Source organism: Saprolegnia parasitica (assembly GCF_000151545.1).
Source record: "Saprolegnia parasitica CBS 223.65 unplaced genomic scaffold supercont2.270, whole genome shotgun sequence".
In the NCBI taxonomy this organism is placed as follows: Eukaryota; Oomycota; class Saprolegniomycetes; order Saprolegniales; family Saprolegniaceae; genus Saprolegnia; species Saprolegnia parasitica.
Genome location: NW_012156664.1, coordinates 1 through 16,033, shown reverse-complemented (window position 1 = coordinate 16,033; position 16,033 = coordinate 1). Strand labels below are relative to the sequence as shown.

Below are 16,033 nucleotides of genomic sequence, written 5' to 3'. Positions count from 1 at the left end.
CTTTGACAAGATCCTCCAGATCGCCGATGATCGCGAAGCCGCCCGCGCCAACATGCAGGCCCGCCCCGTCACGGCCCTCGCTGTCCAGAAGCACCTCGACAACTTCGGCCTCGGCGCCGAGTTCGGTACGCACTCGCGCATGCGCGGTCTCTCGGGTGGCCAGAAGGTCAAGGTCGTCCTCGCCGCTGCCATGTGGCTCAACCCGCACATCCTTGTGCTCGATGAACCGACCAACTTCTTGGATCGCGATTCGCTCGGTGCCCTTGCCGGTGCCATCAAGGAGTTCGGCGGTGGTGTCGTGATGATTTCGCACAACCGTGAGTTCACGGATGCGCTCGCCATCGAGACGTGGAACGTCGTCGCCGGTCAGCTCTCGATCGAGGGCCAGGTCGCCGAAGACAAGACCAAGATCGAGCAGATCGACGCCGAGGAGTCGGTCGACGCCTTCGGTAACAAGGTCGTCACCAAGGTCAAGCGAAAGCTCACCCGCAAGGAGCTCAAGGCCAAGCTCAAGGCCAAGAAGGACGCCGAGAAGCGTGGCGAGTACTACTCGGACTCGGACCTTGACGGCTACGAGGAGTAAATGCGCAAGAAGGTCATCGATAGAGAATCTTAGAGCTGCTTAACTACCTATACTTATACATGCGCTATGCTTTCTACATCCTCGTCTCCTTCATTCCATATGACCGTTGAACTTTACCGTTGCCGTCAAGTCGAGAACCTCCGTCCTCTCCGACGGCCAAGTGGCAGCAGCCTTGGCAGTCCACCTTGCGTGAATGTTGATAACAGTCGGCAGCTAGCGCGCAAACTCTCTCATGGGCTAGCAGCTACAGCCCTACGATTTGAGGATTTGAACGCTCGAGCTAATAGCATGGGAAGCCATTGCAAAGTGTGTTCGTTGGCATATGCAGGGTGAGGCAATTCATTTTGTCGGCGCGAGCTCTTCTTTCCGGTTGACAGCCCTTGGACGCAGCGGGATGCGGTGGTTGCTTCTACATCCGTGTCCAAGGTCCGTTCTCGAACCACTTCTGTACTCCCGCCTGCAGTCGGACAACCAATGCCACAAACCACAGCACACAACGCGTCCTATTGTTTCGCCAATGGCTCGATAAGTCCTTCAAATAGACGATTTCTACGTAGCTACGATGCCTGCAGAAGCGATCGGAGTGCGACGGCTTCGTCGCGCTGGGTCGCATCGCTGGCAGCGATCGCGTGGCAGTAGTCCATCGTCTTGGTGAGCGTCACGACCGAGGCCTTGCCGGCGACCAAGACCACTGGCAGCGCACTGACGTGGCACCAAGGGTCGTACTTGCCATACGCGCGGAACCACGCGGCGGCAAACTTGCGGCGCCCGAAGCGAGTGCGCGCGCGAGGTTGGGCATGCATGCGGCAAGAAACGATCGGCTTTGCGGCCACACGACGAGGACGCAGCGGCGAAAGTATGACTCGACGTTCGGTTCCTTGCCTTCACCGTCTTGGACGCGTTCGATCGACAAGTCCAATTTCATCCTGGATCCAACGTCGTTGTTGTGCACGTCACTGTCTCGGTCCAGAGGTCGTCGATCGACGCGTAGTTAGGCCAGTCCTTTCCGTGGTCGTAGGCACCGTACGGGTACCGGTGGAGCCGCGTTCGGTTGTGATGCAGCTGCGCCGGCGACATGCGACAGCAGCCTCCGCGGGCCGTCTCGACCTTGACCACGTGCACGTCCAAAAGACCCGTGGCGTGCAGCACCGAGGTCAAGACGCGGTCTCGGCCTTTGAGCTGGCTATACGACTCGGCAAAGTTGCATTGCGTCTGGAACACGAGCTTTGTCGGCGACGACGCCCACGAGGCAACGGCGGCTTGCGCGCGTGCGATCAGCGCCTGGTTGCCTGGCAGCGCGACAGGTGTGCGTGCAGTCCATGCACTCGTTGGAGCCCCACGCAGGGTCCTTGCCTTGGATCTCGATGCTGTCTGCGATAATATTGAGCTCGCGCCGTGCCACATTTAGCGGGCCATCAGAGCTGAGCAGCGCTGGGCGCTGCGTCATTGGGATGTCCACCGGCGCCGCCGCTGGCTTGTGTTTGCGAGCTACCATTGCGTCACAATGAGAAAATGAAATTGGTCGTCGTCGCTTTGTTATGATTGGCTGCTCTGTTGAAGAGCACGTCCACGTCTCCATACAAATACCAAGTGCATTGATGCTGGCACTTATGGATTGGTCATTGGTCGGTAGTGTTTTGGCCAATGGCATCGCATCATATCCAAGCCTGACCATCGCCACGGATGGCGTTCAACAGCCTGTACACAGCACCTAGCGCGCAGAGCAGCCCTATCCCACGTCGCATCGCTCTCGTTATATACGCAGAGGGTATCGAACGCGATCAAATGTCGTCCTCCTTTGCTGAAGCATCAAGTGGGCGCTTGCGTGCCAGGTATTGTCGGTTATGAAAACATAAATGCGGTGTTTCGAGCGACCATTTTTATCGTTTAGAAATACCACCGCGCGGGCATATCCCAGCCATTGTTTACGCAATCGAATAAAATTCGCAATTAAAACACATACAAACCGCAAGGTATTTGCGGTATGCTGCATTTTATGCAACCACGTGGTGGGTGAGCCAATCGCGGGATTGCATCTCGAACGAGCTTTTTTTCCGCGTCGATCGATGGCCCTCCGACGCGCGGTACAGATCGCCGGCCTCGGCGCCGGCGCCACGGTCGCGGTCGGCGTCGCCGGCCTCTGCATGGACGCGCCGCCGGCCGACGATGGCAGCCCTGACTACCTCGCCAAGCACGCCCAGCACGTCGCGACGCGCGACCGCCTGCCCGAGGTGTTTTACAACGCGGCCCGCGCCACCTTTCTCTTCTACCCCGCGACGCTCGTCGCCAAGGTGTACCTGGGCGCCTTGAACTCGTTCTCGATGCAGAACGAAGACGCGCTTGCCAAGTGGATTCTTGCGCGCCCGCGCCACCGGTCGCTCATCACGGTCACGAACCACTCGTCGACGGTTGATGACCCGGCGCTCTTTTCACGCATGCTGCCGTGGGCGTGCGCGAACCCTCGCGTCTCTCGCTGGGGGCTGTGCAGCCAAGAGTACTGCTACACCAAGGGCCCATTGCTCTCGGCCGTTTTTTACGGCTCCAAGACGCTGCCGATCAAGCGCGGCGCCGGCATTGACCACCCGATGCTCCACGATCTCTTCAAGAAGGTGCAGATGGGCGAGTGGGTCCATGTCTTCCCTGAGGGCAAAATCGTTCAAGGCGGCCGTACGTCCTACCTCCTGCACCGACCGGCTTGACATATAGCTGATTTAGATTTGGGCCAGCGCGACGAGCCAATGCAATCCCAAATCGGGGGGCTCAAGTGGGGCGTCGGGAAGCTCATTGCCCGCGCAGAAGAGACACCCATCGTGGTGCCGATCTACCACCTCGGCCTCGATGCAGTACGTCAGAAACTCGCGATGCTATTCTGTAGCGAAGATTTGTCCCCGTAGGTCATGCCCCAGAACGCGAACCACAAGCTCAAGAGCATGATCCCGACAACGGGCAACCACGTCCATGTGCGCGTTGGCGAGCCCATTTACTTTGACGACCTCTTTGAAAAATACGCCAAGGACCGTGTCCAAGGCGCCGAGGTACGCAAAAAACCATGTCTGCACGCCAGAGGTATCATCTAAAAATGATGTAGGGCCCGGACTCGTGGGTCTCCAAGTCGTCGGAACACGCGCTGTACTCGGACATTACCCGTCGCATTGAACATGCGCTTCTGGCACTCGAAGCACAGTGCTACGAAGACTTGAAGGCGCTCTCGCCGTAATAGACAATAATGATTTTTCTGGCGACCATACAAATATAGTAGTACATCGCTTGCTGCTTGTCAATTGTCGACATCCAAAAGTACACACGCAAAACGGTATCAACATCAACATTTAACGGCTTACTCGAGGGACTGGTTGCAGAGCGGGCACGACGGGTCCCGCGTCGAAGTCGCGAGCGTGAGCGCCCACTTGTCGAGGCACTCGAGGTGAAAGTCGTGCTTGCACTTGGAGAGGAGCCGGAGTACATCGCCCTCGACGTAGTCTTCACAGCAGATGCAGCACGACTCGCTTGGGCCACCTCGAAAGTCATGGAGCTTCTGGACCAGCTCGTTTTTCTCGAGGACGCCTTTTGTGTCGACGCCGCGGAGGCGCAGACGCGCCTTGAGCTCGTGGATGCCAATGTGCTCGAGCGGCTTGAACTCTTCTGTGGGCAGGCCCGAGATCGTCTTGAGCATGCGGTTGTAGCGCTCCGAGTCGACGCTCGGCGCGGCCTCGCTTGGTGGGCCAAAGAGCGTTGAGGCAAACCCGGCGAGGCCGTCGGCGCGGATGACGTCACGGTGGACGTAGAGATGATAGAGCGCATAGAACGCGAGGCCCAGCAGCAGCAAGGTCTCGCCCGAGATCGGGACCGCGCCGCGGCCTAAGAGCGCGGGCAGCAGCTGCACTGCGATGACGAGGCCGATGACGTACGGGTTGCTGCCAGGGCCGACGACGATGAACATGCTCCTGCTGCTGGCGGATTTCGGCTTGCAACAAATTTGTGTCTAAAAAGGGGCCAATCACAGGACAGATGACGCGCTTGTTTCTACGTACGCATGTACGTACTGGCCGTACGCCAAATGTACGTTTCGTACAAACAATGTACGGCGCGTCGCTGGACTTCAAGGAAGCCGACCGACCCGACGTTGCAAGGACCTACCTACGAGCTCCCACCTCGTACGCACTGTATTCGTATTGCAATACTGGTATAGATATACCGGTATTGTTGTTGTAGCTGTAGCCAATTCGTCCACTCGTAAAGCAAGCTCGTAAACACCACTCAATTTTTGGTGCTCAATCCATCGAGGAGAGTCGACGCACGGGGCTGCGGCTGCTTCTTTACGCAGCGGACGCGAAGCTAGCCACGGGACGTCATCTTGGGCGGTAAGATCGGCGACGTATTGTTGGCTGGCTGATTGGCTCGCGCTCTGGCGTTGGTGTGTCGCTAAAATTAGGCCACGTACAAAATCCCAGCGCTTTCCATTCCGTAATCGTACCGAGAGCGCATTCCCACACCATGTACCGCTCGAAGGAGCTCAATAAGAACATCGCCAAGAGCTACCTGAGCGTTGGCGACCCGTACCGCGACCCGCACATCATTGAAGGTAGTGGTTGCACGAGGCGCTGCCACGTCATCATCCTTTTTTTTCAACTAGGCAAGAGCGACCGGCACAAGAGCAAGCAATTCCAGACCGCGCCGGCGAAAGACACGTGCGATGGGAAAGGGTACTTTGACAGGAAGACGTATTCGTCGGACCCGCTCGTCGACGGCGTCATGTACCTCAAGACGCAGCCGCCCGAGACGCGGAAGGCCGGCTTTGGCACCAAAGATGCGAGTCGACGCGACGAGTTTATGAGCCACGTACGCACCGAGCAGTACCGCGAGACACTGCACCGGGAAGATACGATCGCGCAGACCGGTATTGCCAAGCACCGGGCAACGCACCCGGACGAAGAAGACGAGGATGCCGTCGACACCAAGCACCAGTTTCCCGAAGGTCTCAAGGAAACCAAGTTCCTCTACGACATTGGGCGCACCCAAGTGACCGAGTTCAACCAAAAGAGCCACCGGGACACGTTCTACACGCTCCGGACGGGCAACTCGCAGTTCCGGCGCAATAATGGCCACTTCGTGCTCAGCTCCGAGTCCGTCGGCGTCGGCGCGTCGCAAGTCGGCAACAATGGCACCCACGCCCGCAACGCGTGTACGAAGCAATTTTACGACCATAGCCACCTGCACACCTAAACACTCTCTCTAATCTTGAAACACACAACAAAACGATGAGTGATTTGATCACGTTCGCACGTCTTGTACGTTGCCACAAGGTATTCATCATGGACCTGTGGGCTGCAACGCTTTGGTGCGAGGACGCTTCTTGGCTCAAGAGCTCCGCGCCATTCAAATGACGTGCCACCACGCAATCCATGGCCTTAATCAGCGTGACGAGCGCGCGTTCTGCATGGAAAAGGAGTTCGCTTTCGACCAGACGACGATATTGAGCAGGGGTGCTCTCGACAATATCTCGAGTATACTGAATCTATATCGTCGCGAGTTATAGCTACTATCGTCGCAGCAGTAGGGCAGGTCGCTAGACGGGCGGCGACTTCGTGGATTGCAGCAGCTGCGTGTTGCGATCTTGGTGCAATGTCAGAGCGTTGGTCGTTGTACTTTTTTCCCCATATCCAAGCCTATATATTAAATATATTGTATGTTCCATACAAATGTTACGTTATCCACCACGAAAACGCTTTAAAAACAAGCAGCACAACCGATATCTCTTCCGCCAACGCCATCGTCATGAGCGCCAGCAGCAGCAACAACACGAGCGCGCTCTGGCTCGCCCACGAGCACGCCGCCACCGAGGCCATGGCACTGCGCAGCGCGCTCGTCGTCTTCGGCGTCCTCGCGACCCTCTTCGTCTTTGTCGCGGTCCAGCGACGACGCCTCGACGCCACCGACGCGCTCAAGTACGCCAACGCGGTGCGCAAGGCGCAGTTTGAGCGCGTCTCGCACGTGATGAAGAAGCACCGCCAACCGTCGCCCGACGTCGAGGTCGAGCTCGCGCCGCTCATGGACGAGTACGCACTGGTGCACGACGATGCGCTCGAGTAGCGTCAATATATATCAAATGCACTTCTTGCAGGTAATAGTAGTTGCAGTGTATCTGGAGTACGGTCGTCGCCGGCTACACGTGCAGCGGCGCCGCGACCAGCGTGCGTGCAATCGAGAGACCCGTTTGCTCGACGTGCACGCGGTGGTACGCGCTCTTTTCGCCGTCGGCGAACGACGCGGTGACGACCATGTCGCAGCGACCGTCTTGCGGCGCGCCGTCGTCATCGTCGTCATCGTCGCCGCCACTAGTGTGCTTGCTCGGGCGCGCAAATCGGTTGTGGACATGCTTTGTGTAGTGGCTGCTAAAGACGGCGTGGACTTTGGACGTGCCGATGAGCTCGAGGAGCGGAAGGCGAACCTATCGCAACGATGGAAATAGGGATCGCCTTGCATGCAGTGTCGTACGTCGCGGGGCACGTTCCAGGGGGCAGCCGGTGCATTGTTGTTCGAGAGTGTCTCTGCGAAGAGCGTTGGCTCGTCACTCTCCGAGATGTACAACGGGTGGTGGCTCAAGACGCAGAGCACTTGGGCACAGAGCGCGCCGTGCTCGAGCTCCTTCTTCAGCCATGCTACGCATCCCGTGGCATCGACGCGCAACTGCAACGACGACCGTACCGTCTTGGGCCAAGTAGCGCTCGTGCAGGGCATGGTCCGACTCTGCGTGCAGCCACAGCGACGAGTTGACGACAAGGCACTTCATGCCCCCATACCTAGCGTCCAAGAGACGGCATGGGCGATGCTGCCGATTCGTCATACCAGAGCGCGTAATAGTCGTCGCCGTAGTCGGCCGTGTACGCCTCAATGTCGACCGCAGCATGGTCCCCCGGCACAAACACCTACCCGTAGTTGCCTCTTCTCTCTGTGCTGTTGGCATCCGCTTTGTACCAAACGAATGCGCGAGTCCAAGGTCGAGAGACTGGCCTGGAACGCATCGCGCTGGGGGCCATAGTACTTTTGAGAGGGCGAGGCGTGCGTCATGTTGCCCGAGAGCACGAGCAGCGTCGGAAGCGTCTCGTTGAGTGCGAGCAGCGCGTCCCGGAAGAGTGCGAGCTCTATCGCCCAGGACGAGCCTCCCAGCCCGTCATTCTCGGTGGCGGCCGCGGCTCTCCCGAGCGACGGGCCCGACAGCTACGCGCACTCATGGAATCATGCCGTAGAAACGATCCCAGCAACGTACATGTACAAACGTGAACGACTGCTTCCACTCGTTCTGCACGCTGTGGGTGAGACCGACGTAGCCACGCTTGGTCGCATACAGACACCGCCCGAGGCCCATGGTCGAAAAGAAGCGTGGGTACACGTCTAGAGCCCTCCGCGTGACTGACATGGAAGAAACGTCGAGGTCGTACCTGGGTGCTGGAGAAGCTGCATGCGGTTCAGCACGTGCATAAGGCGCGGCTTGCGCGGGTGGGCAAGCGCGACAGCTTGGGCCAAGACGGCGGGCACCTTGTCGCCACCGCCGGCCGCCACGTAGGCGTGGATTTGCTTGGCCGACTCGAAAATGAACTTGTCTTCGAGCGTTGCAAAGGGCGGCGACGTCGACAGGTGCGTCTCAAAGTTGATACCATCAAAGAACTTGTGGGCTACATGGTATAGCGTGAGCGATCGATCGACAAGGCAATAGCGACGACGACCTTTGAGGGCATCAAAGCCGTTGGCGCCAAGTCGGCGTGTTGGGTCGGGCTGCAACAAGGCCGCAATCAAGTCGCGCGCCGGCGCCGATAAAAAAGACGGCACGTCGTAGACGCCGTCTTGGACTTTGAGAAAGCACAAGTACGGAGACCCGCCTTGGAACGGTGTATCGCCTGTCAGGAGCTGGTAGACGATGCAGCCGAGCGCCCAGAGATCACTGCTCGTGTCGACCGCCTTGTTGGCGATCGTTTCGGGCGACATGTACTCTATCGTCGCAATGTATCAGCATCGTCCATCGTCGACTCATGTTACCTGGTGTCCCGACAAAGTTGGGGCCGTTCAGCGCCGGGTCCGAGAGGTTCTTGGCTGTGCCAAAGTCGACAAGCCGCAAATGGCCGTCAACCTTGGACACGATCATGTTTTCCGGCTTCAAATCCCTACGCCATTGATGTGCATTCGTGAAAATGAGAAGAAACGATGGCGTACCGATGCACGATGCGCTGCGACGCGAGGTACTCGAGTGCGTTGACGATATCGGCGGCGTAGAAGCGGGCGAGGCCTTCCGTGCAGCCGACTTGCTTGCCACAGAGCGTGAGCGCGTCCCATAACTCGCCGTTCGCAATGTACTCCATGAGAAAGTACAAGTTGGTCGCGTCTTGGTACGTGTGGTAGAGCCGAATGATGTTGGGATGGCGGAGCGTGTTGAGCACCGCCTTCTCCATATTGACTTCGTTCAGAATGTTTGGGTGGCGGATCTTGAGCCGCATGATGCGCTGCTTCTCAATGACCTTGATCGCAAACTGCTCGCCGGTCGGACGGTGCGTGCCCAGAAAGACCTTGGAAAAGTTGCCTTGGCCGAGCTCCCGCTCCAAGGTAAAGTCCGTCGCCTGTGGCTTCTCGACCGAGTCCTTGACTAGCGCGGCCATAAGTTCTACGGTGGCCTCGTCGACGAGCAGCATGCAGGCGTACCTGTGCTCATCAGCGGTCGCTTGTGGATCTCGCACACGGCTGCCGTCGGCGTCCGTATCCGGATGTTCCAAAATCGAACGTCCACGACTGGTGCGCATCAGATGTGGAATGTGGCGACGTCTGGTGGCACTCATATCTGGGTGGACCGAATCAAAAACTTCCTTCCATTCCAGATTCCATGCCAATCCATGAAACATGTGGTACTCATGTGGCGCCTCACTTTGCCATTTGCTCCGTCTAGCAAACACGTCCGCTTCCACGGCCAGCGCCTGCCCTCAGCACTGCCTCGACGAGGCGCGACCGCCAACCAACCAAGCACCAGACGCCCGGTGACTAACGACTCATCGGTGACCAGCAACCAACGACTTAAGAGCGGCAACGAAAGAAGCAGGACACCGCGAAGTTTAGTTCAAAATAGTTAGTAGAGATGTTCAAAATAGTTAGTAGAGATGTTCAAAATAGTTGAGAGTCTTTTTTTAGTGTCTGACCGGCGCCTTGATCGACAAAATCAAATTCTCGTCGCGCGCAGCAGCGGACGAGCATGAACAGCTACTACGCCGATCACGCTTCCAGCCCTTGCTTCGTTCCGCCCTCGCCAACGACGCGTACCGCCAGTCGGTTTGTCGGCGATGAGGACGCCGGCACTGTCTACGATAACACGTACGTACAGATCATCGGGGGTGGAGACTAGCATGACTAGAAGGGGTCCGTGCGCGAATTTCCATGTCACGACGCGTCGTAGTCATGCTGCTCGGGCTGCGCAGGTTGACCACCAGTACTATCCATCACTGCGTCACAGCGTTGCGCCACACCAGTACGCGGAAATGGCTCCGTGGTCCTCGTATGAGGCACCTCAATCCACGTCGTACTCGGATGCATTCGAGCTGCATGCGGCATCGCAGCACGTGCCACCACCGTACATGCCACAGCAGTACATGCCGACCCCATACGCACCCCAAGCGCTCTTGCCTCCTCAGTACAGCTCTTCGCAGCCGCCACCGTACGAGGCCGGGCGGACGCATCACGCAAGGAGCTCACAGCAACCCACACCATCCCTGCAGGCCCCAGCCATTGCGCCGAGGTACTCGCAGTGTGTCCGAGACGGCGGGGTCAACGTGTAAGGATGCATGTTGAGCTTCTTCGAAGTTGACCCGACTGTAGCATTGCTGCCCCGGTGCGTCGCATTGGAGCGATGCGTTCCAACATTTTGGCGGCCGCCCAAGTTTCGCAAGACGATGGGGCAGCTCGGGCAGCTCAGGAAACCCACGAGCAATGGGTGCGTCGTGACGATGGTGTCATTGATTCATCTTCTTCCGCTCCTATCGGCTCCAACATCGACGAGGATCTCGATCCCAACGCCCCCGTTGTCCATTGCCCCGACGGCTATGTCGACCTTGCAGCAGCGTTGGACATCATTTGTTTGGCGGATGACCGATCGATCAAGCCGACGAAGACCAAGTTTGAAACGTACATCGACCTCAAGGACCGTGTGCAATTACTCGCCGCTGTCAATCAATTTCAAGTCTCGAAGGAGCACCAGTCTTCCATGCGCAAAATCAGGTGCCGAAGCGACAAGTGCCAGTTCCTCGTCCAAGCAAACGTGGGCAAGAAGGGCATCAGCGTCACAGCGGTTGAAAGGCGCAATCTTTACGTGATGTGCTCAAGTGGGCGGTAGGTTTGCATGGCCCATAACCACAGCCTGTCACATTCAACACCGATGCCCCCAGGAACTCGAAACACCACGGTCTCGACCGACATGGTACGCATCGATTTCACGGTAGTGTACGTACAACCTTCACACATGAGCTAGCTTGTAAAGTTTGCTGTCGAGCTCGAGCTCGGTCATACATTGGTTCGCGACGAGCTCATTCGGGCTGTGCGCGACAAGTTTGGTATCACGATCTCGTCATCGCGCATCGCCCTCCTCAAGAAGGGCACCAAGAAGCGCCAGGTAGCCACGATCAAGGACCAGTTTGCCAAGCTCTCGCCCTACCTCGAGAAGCTGGTCGAAGCCAACCCAGGGATGTACGCGGCCTTCACGAAGACCGGGTCATCTTGCCCCGGCGCATTTTGCGTCCCCGCTTGTTTCCGCCAAGACACCAAGATGTTCCTTCTACCCATCGTATTCCTCGGCGGTACCTGGTTGTTCATGACTCCATGGTTGGTTTCAAGCAACCTTAGCTCGTCCCATCAAAGACGACATGCGCGCCGTCGGCACCTTGCTTTCGGCAACGTCAAGGGATGGCAACGGCGACATCGTACCGATTGCCTTTGCCCTCGTTCAAGGAGACCTCGTCGACACCTGGGACTGGTTCTGCGCGCACTTGGCGTTGGCGGGTGTCGCCGATTTCATCGGTTGGTCATTCGTCTCCGACTGCCACCCAGGTTGGTGCAGTGGTAGTTGTGTGTTGGCTCGATGACATCTTCAGATCTCCTCCGTGCCGTACAAAAATACTTCCCGCGCGCGCGACACCGCTTCTGCATGCGGCGCATGATCGAAAACATCAAACGCTCGCAACACAGCGTCTCCCATACGGATGAAGGCGCGCTTTTCGCGCTAGCGAGCAGCAAAAACAGCGATGAATGCACGCGGAGAATGGCCGAGCTGCGGACGAGGAAGCCAGGTAAAACGCCCCTACGTGGGCATACAGTTACTTCCCGATCCGTAGCCGTGGCCGGGTACATGTCCAACATTCCCACACGACACTGGGCGACGTATGCCTCCATCAAAGACGGCTTTCCAACTTTTGACGCGGCGGCGTCCGAGTCCTCCGACTATTGGCTCGGAGCTGATCTCGGTGGCAGCGATCCGGTCGGAGTGTTCTACTTCTACCTCAGCCGCCTGAACGAGACTTTCAACGACCGACTCGAAATGCACTCGAAGGGGTCGGGCATTCTCACAAACATCGAAACCACGGCCTTCGGCGCCGTCTCAGTCGAAGCTCGCAACTGCACGGTATATTGCTGGCCCAGACGTACGCAAACCCTCTCACCACACTTGAACAGGTCACGGACCTTCGCACTGGCCACAGCTTCATCGTCACACACTCCAAGCACAGGACACCCGACAAGGCACGTTTGGTGGACATCACAGCCAAGGTAGTTCACGATGCGCTCGTTTGCTTTACCGCGCCATAGACTTGCCAGTGCGGGGCGTGGCAAGACCACTTAAAACCGTGCATGCACGCAGTCGCTGTCGCGATGTTCATCGGTGCCGAGCCACTCACGTGGTACCATACAGCCTACCGCCGCGATGCCTGCGTCTCTCTGTACTGCAACCCGCTGGTGCCTCTCCCACCCCACGACCTCTCTATGGACAGCGACATGGTCGTCAGAAAAATGCGACGACAAGCAAATGAATAAGGGAGACGCACACGACGCAATAGGCTGTGAATGTATAATACGAAAACAATCGACTTGCTGCTCTTTGTTGACCGGGCGCATTCCGCAGCCAAGTCGCCGGCCACCGCCAAGTCGTTAGCCGTTGGTCGAGTCGTTGGCCGCCGCTGCGTCGTTGGTCAACGGTATCTTGGACATTTGTGCTATCGGTACTAGCACCAGTAACGCATGTCAATGCTTTTTCGTACTTGACGACTTAGAGACAGGAAATAGACGCTGGTGGATTTGCTGTCATCCCAACCAGAGCTCGCCGCGTGAGTCAAAGCAACGGCAACGTTGAGCTACCGGTGCTACAGTACTTCCACGACGGCGCCATCTATCGATAAAGGTCCGTCGTGTCCAACAGAGTGATTAGCCTAAGCGACGCGTCGACTGTCGTCACCTCAGCACCAGTATTACGAGTTGCTAATACGCGCTGGAATTGGCACCCTTCGCATCCACAAGATCACCTGTGCACGGCTCCGTCAACAAGAGCTCTTGAGGCTTCGTGGGCAGTTGCCACTCATGGTCGTGTGGATGACCACCTCTACCGGAACGCGCTTTACAGATGTCGGGGACATGACGGTCGCCGCACTGGCTGCCTCTGACCTGCTGCGACGGTGAAGAATCCAGTGGCTCAGCTATCACTCGACTAAAGATCAAGTGGCGGCAGAAGAAGTGCGTGTGTGTGTGTATTACTATGATGGTGATGTGGTGATTCTACTTGCTTACAAGTGGCCGAGCTTCTTGAGCTTCTTCTCCAAGTTGATGAGCATGTCTTCGACCATCGCGTCGAGCTCAAACTGCTCCTTCCAGCCCCAGTCCTTGCGCGCGACGCTGTCGTCAATCGAGCGCGGCCAAGTGTCGGCAATGGCTTGGCGGAAGTCCGGTTCGTACGTGATCGTGAAGTTGGGAATGACCTTCTTGATCGACTCGGCGAGCTGCGCCGGCGTGAACGAGAACGACGTGACGTTGTAGACGCGCTGCGAGAGCGAGTCCGACGACGCTTCCAAGAGCTCGTTCGTCGCGCGAAGGCAGTCGGGCATGTACATCATGGGGAGGCAGGCGTCGGGGCCGAGGAAGCACTTGTACGAGCCCGTCTTGAGCGCTTCGTAAAAGATCTCAACCGCGTAGTCTAATCGTACAAGGTTGATGAGTGGTGTCGCATGGACCAAGCAAGCAGACATACCGGTGGTGCCACCACCCGGCCACGCCTCGGACGAGATGATACCGGGGTACCGGATCGAGCGGAAGTCCACACCGTACTTCTCGTGGTAGTATTCACCGAGGAGTTCCAAATGCACCTTGGTGATACCGTACCTACCCACGTTGCAGCCAGGTGAGCATCCCATGATGCGAATATGCTGGCACGTACATGGTCGTCGGGCGCATGATGGTCAGGTCCGGGGTCATGTCCTTGGGCGTCGACGGGCCGAAGACAGCCTGGTGGGATAGCATCGTGAGCCATCGTGTTGTGAGCCACAGGACAAGGTCGTACGATCGTCGACGGCGCAAAGACGCGGAGGTTGTTAAGGCGGGCAAGCTCCAAGACGTTCTCAAGGCCGCGCGTGTTGACCTTGAGCGCGAGCTGCGGGTTCTTCTCGCCGATCGCCGAGAGGAGCGACGCGTTATGGATGATGGTATCGATGCCGTTCTCGAGCACAATGCGGGCGAGGCTACAAGGACGTGAGTCGGTCATGTCTCCACGGCAGAGAGGGAAGACGTACCTGTCGTAGTTCAAGACGTCGCAGTAGACGAATGTGCCCGACTTTTGCTCGCCCTTGCCGGGCATCTTGATGTCCGAGTTGATGACCGCGTCCTTGCCGTGGATGTTGCGAAGGAACGGGACGAGCTCCATGCCGATTTGGCCGGTACCGCCCGTCACGAGGATGCGGCGGCCTTGGTCAAAGACGTTGAAGCCGCCCGTGTACTCGGCAGCAGCCTTCTTGGTGGCGGACGAGTGCGTGAAGCGGCGCGACGCGCGGGCGAGGAAGGCCATTTTGGTTGACTTCCAAAGTGCAAATTCGCAACTGAGAACTGAGCGCGCGACTCCGTCCAGCAAGTCAAATCCACGCCACGGATTCCGTGGGCGCTTTTTAATGCGCGGCAACTTATCCGGATGGCATTCTATTCCATATCCATATCCATAGGTCCGCACCGCAGGAATTTTATTTCTATCCGGTCGAAGGACGCGATTTAAATGAGGGTCCTCAAAATAGACAGACCCACCCGACACCGTGGCATGTGTATTAAATGCTTCATTTTATTCGAGATGTCGATTTAGCTTGTTATTTGTATTGGAATAGAATTTAAATGGGGGGTATGCGTCAAACGCAACCATTTAATGACGGCCGTGCACGCTCCCTTCGGACATGGGACAGCCGAAGAGGTGCACCCAGCCTTGAAGCTCAAGCGCATGTCCCACGTTTTTTTGTTTGGCGTCGTGTATTTAGCATTCAGTATGTGGTGAGAAAAAATATCAGATTCGAGCTAGTCGCCAAGCTAAGTACGCAAAATTTACTAAGTGCGGTACGTAAGCTGGCCGAAAACAGCGATGGGATTGGACAAAATTGACAGCAGATGGGGCCAATTGGAAGCCGTGGGGGTTGACGCAGCCAGGTGGACTTGCATTTTCAGCCGCAGGAAGTCGTCGTCGAACCATGAACGTTCATCGCGTGGCAGCCCGAGCGCTCTCGACCGCCGCCCCCACCATGCGACCGCTCTGGATGCTGCGTTACACCTATGTGGATGGCATGCTGCACAAGCGAGACCCGTTCCGGAAGGCCCACCTCGAGCACGTTGGCAAGTGGACCGCCAACACAGGCTTCCAGCCCAAGTTGCTCATGGCCGGCGCGTTCGCCGACCCGGTCGATGGCGCTGCGTTCATCTTTGAAGCCGAGTCGCCGGCGATCGTCGAGGACTTTGCCAAGAAGGACCCGTACGTCGCCAACGACCTCGTCACGTCGTTTGACGTGCGCCAGTACAACGTTGTCGAGTTCAAGAAGGCGCCGTAAGCGCCACCGTCAATATCCACATCGTTCTTTTGTCTCCTACGCCACTATCGTGGTCGTGCATTATATACTCCTAGACTCGTTCGCTACTTGAAGTTCATCAAGTTGACCGCGCCTTGGTGCTTGAGCCGATTCAAGACGCGGTGCGACGAGGGCACGTCTTCCGCCGACGACTCGTGGCCGTCGTCTTCCTCGACCTCGACGCTGCTCAGATTCGAGCGGCGGCTAATGAACGACGAGTTGCGCTCGAGACTCATGCGGCGGCTGTTGCGGCGCTGGCGCATCGTCGCTCGCAGCGACGACAGCGCCGACTGCTGCTCGGCGACCTCGATCGCGGTCGTGAGCTCTTCGTGTACGCGCGGGTTGGTCA

At 57.7% G+C, this 16,033-nt stretch overlaps 10 protein-coding genes across 10 annotated transcripts; 6 read left to right on the top strand and 4 right to left on the bottom strand.

The window, feature by feature from the left end:
- The first annotated feature begins 10 nt into the window (after window positions 1-10).
- Window positions 11-661, top strand: SPRG_16303 (hypothetical protein). Its single transcript, XM_012355598.1, has one exon. The coding sequence runs from the start codon at window positions 53-55 to the stop codon at window positions 581-583; it is 531 nt and encodes a 176-aa protein (XP_012210988.1). The 5' UTR covers window positions 11-52; the 3' UTR covers window positions 584-661.
- A 479-nt stretch (window positions 662-1,140) lies between these two features.
- On the bottom strand, window positions 1,141-2,030 carry SPRG_16302 (hypothetical protein; the record flags this gene model as incomplete). Its single annotated transcript, XM_012355597.1, has 4 exons — window positions 1,141-1,274; window positions 1,319-1,509; window positions 1,536-1,842; window positions 1,886-2,030. The coding sequence occupies 4 exons, from the start codon at window positions 2,028-2,030 to the stop codon at window positions 1,141-1,143; spliced, it is 777 nt and encodes a 258-aa protein (XP_012210987.1).
- Window positions 2,031-2,649: 619 nt separating this feature from the next.
- SPRG_16301 (hypothetical protein) lies at window positions 2,650-3,841 on the top strand (the record flags this gene model as incomplete). Its single annotated transcript, XM_012355596.1, has 4 exons — window positions 2,650-3,250; window positions 3,299-3,426; window positions 3,478-3,618; window positions 3,672-3,841. 4 exons carry the CDS (start codon window positions 2,650-2,652, stop codon window positions 3,798-3,800), a joined length of 999 nt encoding a protein of 332 aa, XP_012210986.1. The 3' UTR covers window positions 3,801-3,841.
- Window positions 3,842-3,920: 79 nt separating this feature from the next.
- Window positions 3,921-4,523, bottom strand: SPRG_16300 (hypothetical protein; the record flags this gene model as incomplete). The annotated part of the gene is made up of 2 exons (XM_012355595.1): window positions 3,921-4,063; window positions 4,100-4,523. The coding sequence occupies 2 exons, from the start codon at window positions 4,521-4,523 to the stop codon at window positions 3,921-3,923; spliced, it is 567 nt and encodes a 188-aa protein (XP_012210985.1).
- Window positions 4,524-5,077: 554 nt separating this feature from the next.
- On the top strand, window positions 5,078-5,859 carry SPRG_16299 (hypothetical protein; the record flags this gene model as incomplete). Its single annotated transcript, XM_012355594.1, has 2 exons — window positions 5,078-5,165; window positions 5,217-5,859. 2 exons carry the CDS (start codon window positions 5,078-5,080, stop codon window positions 5,804-5,806), a joined length of 678 nt encoding a protein of 225 aa, XP_012210984.1. The 3' UTR covers window positions 5,807-5,859.
- Window positions 5,860-6,333: 474 nt separating this feature from the next.
- SPRG_16298 (hypothetical protein) lies at window positions 6,334-6,707 on the top strand. The gene has a single exon (XM_012355593.1). The coding sequence runs from the start codon at window positions 6,359-6,361 to the stop codon at window positions 6,671-6,673; it is 315 nt and encodes a 104-aa protein (XP_012210983.1). The 5' UTR covers window positions 6,334-6,358; the 3' UTR covers window positions 6,674-6,707.
- Window positions 6,672-9,351, bottom strand: SPRG_16297 (AGC/PDK1 protein kinase). The gene is made up of 11 exons (XM_012355592.1): window positions 9,275-9,351; window positions 8,792-9,218; window positions 8,618-8,742; window positions 8,308-8,571; window positions 8,023-8,256; window positions 7,851-7,975; window positions 7,559-7,801; window positions 7,430-7,509; window positions 7,289-7,383; window positions 7,079-7,242; window positions 6,672-7,031 (listed from the first exon to the last, which is right to left on the bottom strand). The coding sequence occupies exons 1-11, from the start codon at window positions 9,282-9,284 to the stop codon at window positions 6,747-6,749; spliced, it is 2,052 nt and encodes a 683-aa protein (XP_012210982.1). The 5' UTR covers window positions 9,285-9,351; the 3' UTR covers window positions 6,672-6,746.
- A 1,492-nt stretch (window positions 9,352-10,843) lies between these two features.
- On the top strand, window positions 10,844-12,412 carry SPRG_16296 (hypothetical protein; the record flags this gene model as incomplete). Its single annotated transcript, XM_012355591.1, has 6 exons — window positions 10,844-10,904; window positions 10,950-11,033; window positions 11,085-11,409; window positions 11,456-11,629; window positions 11,944-12,230; window positions 12,281-12,412. Exons 2-6 carry the CDS (start codon window positions 10,956-10,958, stop codon window positions 12,410-12,412), a joined length of 996 nt encoding a protein of 331 aa, XP_012210981.1. The 5' UTR covers window positions 10,844-10,904; window positions 10,950-10,955.
- A 904-nt stretch (window positions 12,413-13,316) lies between these two features.
- Window positions 13,317-14,683, bottom strand: SPRG_16295 (hypothetical protein). Its single transcript, XM_012355590.1, has 5 exons — window positions 14,380-14,683; window positions 14,151-14,328; window positions 14,028-14,095; window positions 13,842-13,972; window positions 13,317-13,787 (listed from the first exon to the last, which is right to left on the bottom strand). Exons 1-5 carry the CDS (start codon window positions 14,649-14,651, stop codon window positions 13,381-13,383), a joined length of 1,056 nt encoding a protein of 351 aa, XP_012210980.1. The 5' UTR covers window positions 14,652-14,683; the 3' UTR covers window positions 13,317-13,380.
- Window positions 14,684-15,271: 588 nt separating this feature from the next.
- On the top strand, window positions 15,272-15,725 carry SPRG_16294 (hypothetical protein). The gene has a single exon (XM_012355589.1). The coding sequence runs from the start codon at window positions 15,313-15,315 to the stop codon at window positions 15,664-15,666; it is 354 nt and encodes a 117-aa protein (XP_012210979.1). The 5' UTR covers window positions 15,272-15,312; the 3' UTR covers window positions 15,667-15,725.
- Window positions 15,726-16,033: the final 308 nt, after the last annotated feature.

Coding starts and splice junctions, on each gene's coding strand:
- SPRG_16303 (XM_012355598.1), top strand. CDS start 53: ATGCAGGCCCGCCCCGTCACGGCCCTCGCTGTCCAGAAGCACCTCGAC.
- SPRG_16298 (XM_012355593.1), top strand. CDS start 6,359: ATGAGCGCCAGCAGCAGCAACAACACGAGCGCGCTCTGGCTCGCCCAC.
- SPRG_16297 (XM_012355592.1), bottom strand. Junction 8,743..8,791: donor TCGCAGCGCATCGTGCATCG/GTACGCCATCGT, acceptor TCAATGGCGTAG/GGATTTGAAGCCGGAAAACA. Junction 8,572..8,617: donor CAACTTTGTCGGGACACCAG/GTAACATGAGTC, acceptor TTGCGACGATAG/AGTACATGTCGCCCGAAACG.
- SPRG_16295 (XM_012355590.1), bottom strand. CDS start 14,651: ATGGCCTTCCTCGCCCGCGCGTCGCGCCGCTTCACGCACTCGTCCGCC. Junction 14,329..14,379: donor GACGTCTTGAACTACGACAG/GTACGTCTTCCC, acceptor ACGTCCTTGTAG/CCTCGCCCGCATTGTGCTCG. Junction 13,973..14,027: donor ATCATGCGCCCGACGACCAT/GTACGTGCCAGC, acceptor CAACGTGGGTAG/GTACGGTATCACCAAGGTGC.
- SPRG_16294 (XM_012355589.1), top strand. CDS start 15,313: ATGAACGTTCATCGCGTGGCAGCCCGAGCGCTCTCGACCGCCGCCCCC.